Consider the following 11676-nt stretch of genomic DNA (forward strand, 5'->3'; position numbering starts at 1 on the left):
GAATTAATTAACATTTATTTATCACTGTCATTTCCATTTTCACTATGTTTTGTTTTTAGTTTTGTCTTTTCATAAAATTTTTCAATTTCTTATGAAGTACATAATTTCAAAGGTGTTAATCTTTTAAAAACAAGCATTTTGCACAGGAATAGGTTGTGCATACAAAAGATAAAAATTAAAGAAAAAAAGGTTTTGCTAAGTAAATTTGTTTGAATTTTTTATGAAAAAACTATCAGTGTCATATCCATGTTTTCATTTATATTTTTAAAAAAATCTGATGTGTACATTACATGACTTCCTTGTACGGAATATTAAATTATACGTATTTTTTCTTGCATTTCATTTAAACTTATTGGATTGAATTAAATCTACTTCGCCGACACCGCATAAACCACAATAGAATAAATGCATTCTTTAAAATTGACTCTAGTGTTTGTTTACCATAGCGAAACTCTGGCGCTAGATTCACTTAACGGTATTATATTTCATTCATATTATAACTTATAATGCACAAAATTTATATCATTTAAAGAATAGAATTATCTAATTATTGCCACATGTTCTATTCAAATACTATAATAAAGCTAGAATGATGCATAAAGAAAATTAAGCAAACAAAACGAACAAACAAACAAAAAAACAGTTTTTCACAGATGATTGAGTATTTCTCATTCAATTAATTCAGTTTTCACTTCGTGAGAAGGCAAAAATACATAAAAACTCAAAATATCTATATTAAAAATTACAAAGTAAATCTTAAACATTTATTCCCTCGAAAAAATTCCAGAAAGGATTAAGCATGATTTAATTGGCAATAATAAATGAAGGCGTTATCTTTGTTGTTATGAAGCTAAGTTTCTCTAGATTGGCAACAAATCCACTAGTCTGCTGTTTCAAATGTAAACAATCAATGGCCGCCATAAAAAAAAGGCTTAGCGGCACTTAAACAACTTTAAAATTGTTGATAATTCTAAAAATATTGCATACAGATTTACTAAATGCATAAAAACCTTAACCAGAAGATAAAAACAACATAATTCAATCATTTTGAAAGCAAAATATATACAATTTACAAACATATACGAGTAAAGAAACTGAGATCACTGAGACGGGTAACAGAGTGGATATATATATAAATATATTTACATATGTTTGGTGCGGCCGATTGCAACCAAAATACGAGGTGCACATCTACATGTCATAGCAGTCCTATATACAAAATCTCAACGTTCTGAAGCTACTTGTTTTTGAGTTATGCGAGATACGTACGGTCGTACAGACGGCACAAAAAATTCTCTTCAGAATTAATTTTAAAGCAGTTTTATAATTTTTTTGAAGGAAATGAGTCTTTTACTCTGTCCTTACGCACAGATATCACGCAAAATCATCGATAAATTGCATTCGATAGTGGTCAAAATGGATATTTTCGTTGAAATATGCTGCATGAAACTGTTTGCGATTACAATACTTCCTTTTTACTTCATACAAGGAAGTAAAAAAAATCACCAAAGTGTAAACATAGTATTCAAAGTGTACTTATATTTCATTCCTTTAAATTCGAACAAAATACAAATTCTGAGGAGCTTTAAAAAAAGAAAGAAGTCAGGTGTGAATTTATGTTATTTCTTGTTTCTAAATTGATAAAGCAATAAGCAATTTCTAATAACCTGACTTTCAAAAATTATAAACACCATCTTTTAAAAAATATAACAAAACTGTATTTCTTTGTATGTTTGAGAAATAAAAATTACACCAACATTATTAATTAGTTACTGTGCTAACATTAAGTATAAGTAACAGGAAGCTTAAAAGTATACTAACTGGGAACATAACAGACTTTTTTTTTTTTTTTTTTGGTCAGAAAAAGAAATATTTCAGGTTTGATTTTAGGAAAATATTTTTAGGGTAAATAATACGAGGCGTATTCGGAAACTAAGTACCGTTTTGAAAAAAAAAAAAAATTTTATTTAATATTTTTATTAAATCCAATTTTATTTTTACATGAAAATGCATGTCTTAAACTATTTTTCAACATAGTTTCTGCCAATGATCAAACACTTGTTATAGCATGTGACCAGTTTTTATATACCGTCGTCAAAGAAACTTTCCGCCACTTTCGATAACCACGACTCCACAGCATCAAGTGATAATTCAAGCGATCAGACACAATTTCGAACAAAACAGTACGTGAAATTTGTGGAAATGCCTCTGAAAGAGTTGTCATTGTGAAGCGTCTGTTCTCATGAATTGCTTCATCAACTTTCCTTACCAAATCCTCGGTGACAACAGAAGGCCAGCCACTCCGAGCCTCGGCGTGGACATTTGTTCGACCTGCATTAAACATTCTTACCCACTTTCTCACCATTCCATCACTTATCGCGTATTCACCGTAAACTTCTATCACTTGACGATAAATTTCGGCCGGTTTAACATTCCTCGCGTTCAAAAATTTAATCACGGCACGAATCTCACAGTCAGCGGGAGAACTAATTGTCTTAAACATTTTGAATGTGCACAGCAAACTGAAAACGCAACATAGAGCAACCAAAATGGCGACAATTGAAAGTCAGTGAACAAGAAAGACTAGTGCGCATGCACGGGATGCCTACCACAGCGCTGCGACGGCGCTAGAATGAAATGGTACTTAGTTTCCGAATACGCTACGTAATAATCTTACATCTTGCAATAGCAATTTTAAAAAGTGAGTATCTGTTCACTGCATCTGTTCTATATGTAAGTTTGATTGTATGAAAAATTTTTATGCTGTGATCTTTGAAACAATTGTTGCAGTTGTTATATGCTCATTAATGCAATATTCAAAAAGGGCACCATCGTATTTGAAAATTCTATTAAGCATATTTTATTTTGGATCCTGAATTAAACATTATTTTCAGGTCAGCAATCAGGAACAAGGGATTCCACTTTCCAGAAAAGTAATTATGGTCAGCAGGATAGGAATTGGAGTAAGTATACTGGTTTTAAAAAAGAAAGAGGGAAAAAAGTGGCAAGGTTCATTAATTTTCAGTATTTTAGTCTTTAACTGATTTAATTTTGGATTAATGTTTCATTCTTTAATTGCTAATAATTTCATTATTTTTTTCAGATCGAAGAACTAATCAACGAAATTATTAGAGCAATTGTATTACAGAACAAAATTTTCAATCAGTAAAACAATTCATTGAACTGTGACTTTTTTATTTTTGACTGTTTCAGCAGAACTAGGATAAATAAAAATTGAATTATCATTTTGAAATATGGTCCAATGAATGGAATGGAAAAAAAAAATGGTATTCACTGTCTAAACAAGGATTTTTTTTTTTTTTTTTTTTTTTTTTTTGTAAATTACTTTTACCTTGTCCAGTATTCAGTTGTACATTAAGTCTATATTTAAACTGATGGGACTGTAAAATAGTTATTATGGGGAAATAAATGTAATATCTATATATTATGTAATATCATTTTTTGAGTTATTAATATACTTCAGAATAAAAGAGGAACATTTAAACCCTTAAACCTTTGTTGGCTTTGAATTTGGAAAAACCATATGAAGATCAAATCATATTAAAAAGGGGGGGTATAAATGAAAAGTAGTTGTATCACTTTTCATCTGCTACGAGACTATATGATAAGCTGAAATAATCATTCAGTATTACCTCTATTGTAAAAAATTGTTATGTACTTTTCATTGCATTCCTGTTAAAAATTATAAGAAACTATCTCAAATGTAAAATGATTATGCTCATAATTTATAATAAACCCATGTAGCTTTCTTTATTTAAAATACTTGTAATTGGGAAAATTTTAAAACTTCTCATACATAATATTTTTTACTTGTCTTCAGTCTGTTTTGGTTGTTACAAAATTTAAATCTTAGTGCTGAGTTCATATCCACAGTAAATATGGCAGCTGCCATCATTTTGGCTGACGGTTTAAATCCTAAATTATAAAGCATTAAGCCTGTTGTCTCTTTACACAAATGTGGCTCTTAGGGAAGCATTGAGACCATAGCATAACTATCACAGTCATAATCATGAGGCGTAAAAGTCATAAGCTTCATTTACACCTATGGAACAGGATTAGAGCTTGTAGCCAATCAGGGAAGGTAAAGTTGTTTATGTACGAATGCGTACCTGATCCAGTAAATATTTGACCATGTATCAGCTCATGCTTGCTTCACTGTTATTGGTCATTTCTGATACCAGGTTGGTCTAAATTGAACAATTAGAACATTTAGACCAGGTGTTAACCAACGGGATTGGTATTGATCCTCTGGGGAGGGTCAATGAAATTTTAACCCGCTGAATGGCGTAGGATTTTAGATCCGTCATGAAAACCAGTATTTAAACAGCATTTATTAATTGAGTTTGTAAATTACTTATTTTAGTCTTTATTTTCATAAATATACATTCATTAAGATGATATTTACATTATTAAAGAAAGTAAGAAAGCAAAATATCTTAAGTTATAAGCTAATATATGCCAAGTAGCAAAACTTCTGATGACTGGATAAAGCCAGTCATAACGCTCAGAGGGTTAAAAGAGTTCAGTGTGATCAGGACTTCATTGATTACAAACATATTAATAAACTGATAATTAATTGTGTATAATATCAATACACAATTATTGTTTAGTAGGGAAGAAATTTAATAAAACAAAATGCATTAAAATTATTTAATATATTTTTCAAATCAAGAAAAGAAAGTGAAAGAACACACAATCAAAAAATATTAAAGAACTGAAAACTGGAACAAGTAAAAGGCTGAATATTTTTTATTGAGATTGGGAGTCTGTCATTTCAATAAAATCCTGATGTTGGTTTCCACATAGCATAACAATGGCTGGTTGCCTAGCAGCAGTGATTAGGCTTATACTGTAGCTTGTTACTTTAAAATAGGCTTCAATGACCTATTCTAAAGTAACAAACTTTTGTGATCATACAGCCATCCTCTAAATGTTTCACAAAATTCATTTGTCTGAAAACTTCTGAAGAAGGGAGAGAGGGATACAAGACCTAAGATTCCTTGTGATTGTCAAAAATAAATAGTTGGTGAGGAATTCATAAGCACCAAAAAAGAATTTTGGTTCGCACAACCAGGGGTTGTGAAAATATTACACATCAAATGTCACCCTATGTTATTCCTACAGCAGAAAGCGTTGGCATACTTTGACGTACTGTTTCTCAGCAACACCACAGAAAATTCATGCGAAATTTTACATATTAAGGCATAGTAGGCAAACAAACAATGGTCTCAAAGTTGTTCTAACTTCTTTTAAGCTATAATGATGTTTGAATTTTATAAATCCAAGTGTCCAGCCTGAAAGAGTATAATTTCAGTCAAGGTTTGAAACAGTCCTAAATAAGTAGTGAGTAAAGAATAAATAAATATTAAAAAAAGAACTTTGGTGGCACAAGTAACAGCTATGGAAATATTGCATGTCAAATTTCTCCATGGTTATTCCTGAGAGTATAAATATGTAGGCGGCCACTCATTAACTAAATTTGGTTTCTAGTGAAACTGCCAGACAGCCTATCATCCGATCTGTTAAAATAACTCCAACACAGATGAAAGATTAAACAACTCTTTACCAAATTTAAACTTGCCTTGCAGGATTTAAGTTAACATAAAATGCCAATTAAAACTTTAATATTTAAAATTCATAAAGCAAAAGCCTGTCAATTTTTGTCTCAAAATCTAATTGTCTAAGAAAACTCCATTAGCTAGAGGCTAATGCCTGTCTAAAGTAATTCTCAGAGCTAAATAAGAAAATATCACAGTAGTCAGTATCATTGCCAAAACTTTCTCTTTCAAGAAACCTTTCCTTATATATGCATACCTAACTTGCATCCTTGTAGAAGCTGATGCAAGTAGAAGTCAATGTACCATTAAATTAATAAAAAAAAGATTGTTAATTATCATATGCCAGGAAACTATCACTGCATATTTCTGAAACGCAAAATAGATTCACAAGAAATTTTAGATACAGAGATTATAAAACAAACTAGGATTGAGATGTTGTTCTAACTCCTTTAGGTAGTAATACAAAATTAAATTTGCAACTTTCACCAGTAAAAAATTTGATGAGTTTAATAAGGTTAAACTTTCACTGGGAGGTGTTCAGGCCAGTCATAGATCAAGAGCAAGGAAGAAACTAATGAAGATCCAAAAAGAATTTTGGTGAATTAAGTAATGATTGTGGAAATATTGTATCTCAAATGTCACCCCATGTTATCCCTGCAGTGTTAAATTGAAATATTTGTGTCCCACACCGTGACAAATTTTCACGAAATTTCCAATTTGTGTTTAGGAATAATGGATGAAATAACTAAGATTATTTTCTAACTCCCTTTGGGCCCTGGTGTAATTGAGATTTTAGCAGAAACCAGGAAACAGGGTATCCTGTTTGAAGTGAAATAAAATGAAGAAGCAACGCTGACACATACTCTACATACTACAGGCTTTGCTAAGTACTTGATTTGGAACACCTCCCTGGTTACCATGCCTGTTTGTCTCCATTGCAGCTGCAAACCTAAAAGTTGTGGAACACACGTGCCCATGCTCATCAACTTTCTTATCAGAATAACTTTTACAGTTTGGTGACATTCTTGAACATTTTTTAACTTTCTTTGCCCTTCATGTCTGCAAGAATCCAAAAGCATTTATATTATCTAATATCTAAATTTTAGATATTTGCACAACAAGCATCTGTAATGAATAATGTTAGTAAAAGTTCTTATTTTATTTTCACCATTTTAAGAACTGTACAGTTAAACTATTGATAAAAGCTGTATCTTGGTGATATTTAGGTAACACTACATAACTAGATAAATTAATTTTTGACTGCTAGAAACATCTGATTCCACATACAATGAATTAATTTCAATTCCCATCATCCTTGTATGCTCTGTCCGACCAGGGCGTGTTATGCTTTATGTTCATAACCTCGTGCATTAAGTTGTCATTTAATGAATTGATATTTTGAGTTGTAAACAGAGTATGCATTTTTCTCCTCGAATTAAAAGATGCAGACAAGATTACTTTTGCAGTGATGGGTATTAAGAAAATTAATTTCAGCTATTGTTTGTCAGCAGCTTACTTTAGTTAAACAACAACAGCTTGCAGCTTTCTTGGTTGGCTAACAACAACATACTAGCAACATTTTTACAGTAGTAAAACAAGTTGTTAGAACATACAGTTGTTTTTACTTTTGAAAACATATATAAACAATGTGCTGTAGCAACATTTTTGCGGTAACAGAAGCAAATTGTTAGAGCATTAAAATCAACACTGTTTTAATGCAATTGTCCATTTATTTTTATTTCATATTCATTATCTTATCTGGCTTACTACTGTGCCCATCAAATTCCCACATTTCTGATATATGCCCTCCTTCTAAAAAAGATTGTGGGCCACTGCAATTTAAAAGCAAAAGGACTTTAAATTACTCTTCAATAAGCAAGATTACAAATTTCAATGTTGTACTAATTTAAAAGCAAAGGAAACAGTGTAATATTTTGGGGGTAATTCCAGTCTTCAACTGCTGATACTTTTTCTGGATTCATGCACACTCCTTTGGCCGAGATGACATGTCCAAAATAAGTCACTTCCTGTCTGAACAATTTACATTTAGCCGAGACTCAGCAGATTGGCTTCTTTCAGTTTCTCAAGTACCTTCCTAAGATTTTCAAGATGTTCTTCAAAATTTTTTCGACAATGATAATGCCATTGAGGTATATCAGACAGGCTTTGTAAGAAAAACCTCTGAGCACAGCTTCCATGAGGCGTTCGAACGTTGCCGGTGCATTACATAATCCAAATGGCACCATTTTGAACTGCCAAACTCCTTGTCCGGTACTACAAAGCTGTTTGTTCTCGGTCATCAGGGTGTATCTCTACCTGACAATTCCCACTCTTTAAATCATGCATCGAAAACCACAACATCCAATCGACAACATTCTAAAAGTGTGTTTAGAATGTTGTCGATTGGAGGAAGAGAATAGCTGTCTTTCTTTGTAACCTCGTTCAACGGGTGATAGTCAATGGAAAGCCTAGTTGAACCAATTTTCTTTCTGACCAAGAAGATGGGCGAGGCTTTAGAAGTTGAACTATCTCTTCCTGTTTAGCAATCGATAAACATCTTGGATGTTCGTTGATTGGCAGATGATCCCCTGTATAAATCCTGTGTCAAATGGGTTTGACCTGTGTCAGAAGATGAGCAGGAGAAAACTTCTTGAAAGGCAAATTCTGCAACATTTCTCTTTACATGGCTTATTTGTGTAATCTGCAATAAGTCCGAAGACACAGATTCTGGAGGACTGACATACCAAATGATAGATCTCTGACCCAGGTCCATATTTTAGAGGACCCATACGGAGTTTAGATATTTACGGTCCGAGGGACCTCATCCTGGTGGGTGCAACCCCCGCACGGCTTTTACAAAGCATTGAGCAGAACAAAACATTGCTATGTTAAAACTTTGTCACCTTTTCTCCAAGCACCACTTCATTGGCAAAACTTACATTGTTGTGGGTGCTCTGTCCACTCTGTCATTCCCCGCCATGAGAACTGAATGGGGTCAAACTCCCGGGAACTCGGTTGACGATCTGTGATCTAGCTGCACCCCAGCCGAAGGAATAGACACAACAGTACCAGTATGGTCTCTGCCAAGCCTGAACCAACCTGAGTACAATACTCAGGTTCTAGTCCTGTGAAGCCAAATTATATACCCCTGTGGTTGAGACTGCCTAGGTACAGATCCTAACCAGTACTTCCCAGGCGTTCGCCTGAGTCAACCCCCGGGAGGGACTCTGGAGGACTTACACACCTCCGTCCCAGGTCCTCATTATACGGGACCCATTCAGAGTTTACAACATCCAACATTCGTGGGACCTCCTTCTTGTGGGCGCAACCCCACAGTCCCTGCCCGGCTTTTATGAAGCATGGGGCAGAACGAAAACGTTGCTATTTTGAAACTCTGTCAGCTTGCCTCTGGGCACCACTCCATCGGCAAAACCACATTGTAGATAGGTGCTCTGTGCACTTTGTCAGTCCCCGCCACGAGAACTTGATGGGGTCAAACCCCCGAGAACTTAGTCGACAAATCTTCCATATAGCTCCACCACAGCTGAAGGAACAGACACAACAGTATCAGTGCGGTCCTTGCCAAGCCTGAACCAACCTGAATACAATACTCGGGCTCTAGTCCTGTGAAGTCAAATCATATACCCCCGTGGTTGAGACTGCCTAGGTACAGATCCTAACCAGTACTTCCCAGGCATTCACCTGGGGGGGGACTCTGGAGGACTGCTGGTTCATTTAACAAAAGTCTCTGGAGTACATCCTACAATCACTTTGCCTTTCCTGATGACTTTAGCCATATCACTCACGCTGGCAACTTTTGCCAGAATGACAGTCTTCTTAAGAGTGATTCTTACGTTCTCTACCTGCTCTCTGCGAGATGGCCCCACTTTGTGTTCTGCAACTTCACTGGGGAGCTGTCTTATTTTCCGTGCTTTGGATTGGTCTGCGATTCTTTCGTACATGGTCTTCACCATTGCAGTTCCAGCACTGCCAAAAAATTTATTTCTACCAAAAAAAAAACAGTTAACAATTAAAGAGCTTTCCAAGAAAGCTGTTGTCAGTATCACAGAGCACAATCAGTAATTACACTCCAAACCACTAAGAACAAACACAGTGCAATGAGAAGCACATTTGAAAGGCGATATTCTTATGGATATCTCAATACTCCGATGTCACTCTGGACTAACATTTGCTGTGGAACTGATACTGTCCTCGTTCAAATATAATTTTTTTAATTGCTGGAAAGCATATGAGGGCTGAGTACATTTATAGTTATGTATAGGGATCAGTTCCAGTTATTCAATTATAATACCCATTACAGTTATACAGCGACCAGGCCAAAATGTTCGGCAAGCTTGCCAGATTTTGGAGATTACTCGCTAAAATTGGTGATCAAAATTGGTCGTTCTTTAAAATATGAACACATAGTCACAGTTCATAATAAAAATGTAGCAGAGTCTGGTCGAGACTAACGCCTGAGCTGATAAATTTTTCAGAACATTAATTAATTAAGATGCCTAAGTACCGCAAGCGTTCTTTTGCGATTTTCATGACTTCCATAATCATAATGCAGAACAAGAATTGTGCTATTATGCATTTCAGGGATTTTCATTAAAAAAATTTCTAAGCAATTTTTGCAATATAGAATTGAATTTCAGGAATATTAAGTTCACGGTGAATTGCTCTGTTTCTAATGGACCAACAATTCACCGCCGGTCTGAGTACATTTTACATGCTAGTTTTACAGGTATAACCTCTAACAGGACAGGCATTGGTGTGTCCTATAAGTGAGTATTTTGATATCAATAGAGAGAACGATGTTCCGAGTAATTAAGGGCGATAGTGTTATGTACTCGGAACTTGGCTACATGTGGGGATTATGTGAGCCAGCGATCTAATGCAATGCTGAGGTAACGAGCCTGCTTAGTCCATGGGATAGAAGTGTCATACATGAATACACAGAGGTCAAAATCAAAATTTGGTACTTTTCCGTTTTGCCAGCGCAAGCGATAAAGGCGCCAGTAATGGTACAACCGATGCCAAACAAAATATCCTCGCTGGTAAACTTTTACATTTTCAAAACAAGTCGCAGCCATTTCTTATCAGATTGATTGTTTCTTTCAATACTGGCATACAATTACATAGAATTTGCAGTTTTAAGGCCTCATTCAATTGAAACATTTAGCGATCATTGGTCGTGATATGTCATCAGTTACAATCGGTTTCGCTGTTTTAATATTCAAGTGAAACGCAACGATCACTCTGAGCTCGCGACCGATTATTTCTATAATGATCACTCCGAACCCATCATTTCGCGGGGAAATCGATCAAATCAATATGGCGGCTGTGTTGTTTTTACGTTCCCAGAGCAGATGTTATGTCGCGAATTTCAATTATTAATACGTATTTCAAGTAATTATTATTCTAATATTTTTTATTTGTATTCATGTGTATTTGAATCTCAAAAAAAGTATTCTTAAGCTCTTAAGGTTTTATTTAACTCGTTATTCTTGAGTAGGAATTGTAACAAAGGCGAGAGACGGTTGCAAGGAAACGCATCTAGTTGATTGGTTTTATGGCCTTTTTACTAACAATGGAGGCAGTAGGGTGTTCTGTTGGCGCCTTTACTCATGGCGTTTGAAACGGAAAACGTCTTCCTGTCGCTTTGTTAAAGTTGCAGTTTTGCTTACTTCAAGACAGTGGGGGGTGTACTAAGTTTAGGTAATTCGATTCTCATAAAGCTTAGTTACGCTTGTTAGTTGGGGGATCCATTTTTTTTCTCACGTTATGTGTACAGATGTTTTTTCGGACTGCATTGTCAGATTTTCTGGTGTTTGATTCGTCATGGGTGTGTCATTTTCTCAATTTAGATAACGTAAAATTCCTGGATTGGTAAGATTTAATTTTATGATTTTTTGGAAGCCTATGAACTCACAGAGGCAGAGAAACCGAGATTTCCTGGGTGCTTGCACCAGGAATAAGACTGAATAATACCAGGAATAAGGCTAGAAATTATTCTGATTCTGATTTTTGAGCAAAAAGGAAAAGGAGAAGCAGAAAGTGTGGCAGGGCTTCCCCTCGCAGGCCGAGCGACTTG

The 11676-nt window shown here is 34.8% G+C and overlaps 1 protein-coding gene across 2 annotated transcripts in view; it reads left to right on the forward strand.

Annotated features, from left to right (window-relative positions):
• The window catches only part of eIF3c (eukaryotic translation initiation factor 3 subunit c), an 86915-nt gene extending 83662 nt beyond the window's left edge, over nucleotides 1-3253 (forward strand). For both annotated transcript variants that reach the window (XM_035356492.2, XM_085818928.1), the window contains 2 exons: nucleotides 2895-2963; nucleotides 3104-3253. In XM_035356492.2, the coding sequence (XP_035212383.1) occupies nucleotides 2895-2963; nucleotides 3104-3132 (98 nt within the window). In that variant the 3' untranslated portion in view covers nucleotides 3133-3253. The remainder of the gene's footprint in view (nucleotides 1-2894; nucleotides 2964-3103) is intronic.
• Nucleotides 3254-11676: the final 8423 nt, after the last annotated feature.

Source organism: Stegodyphus dumicola, chromosome 1 (assembly GCF_044657685.1).
Source record: "Stegodyphus dumicola isolate Sdum_Otavi_A_Nest chromosome 1, ASM4465768v1".
Lineage (NCBI taxonomy): Eukaryota > Metazoa > Arthropoda > Arachnida > Araneae > Eresidae > Stegodyphus > Stegodyphus dumicola.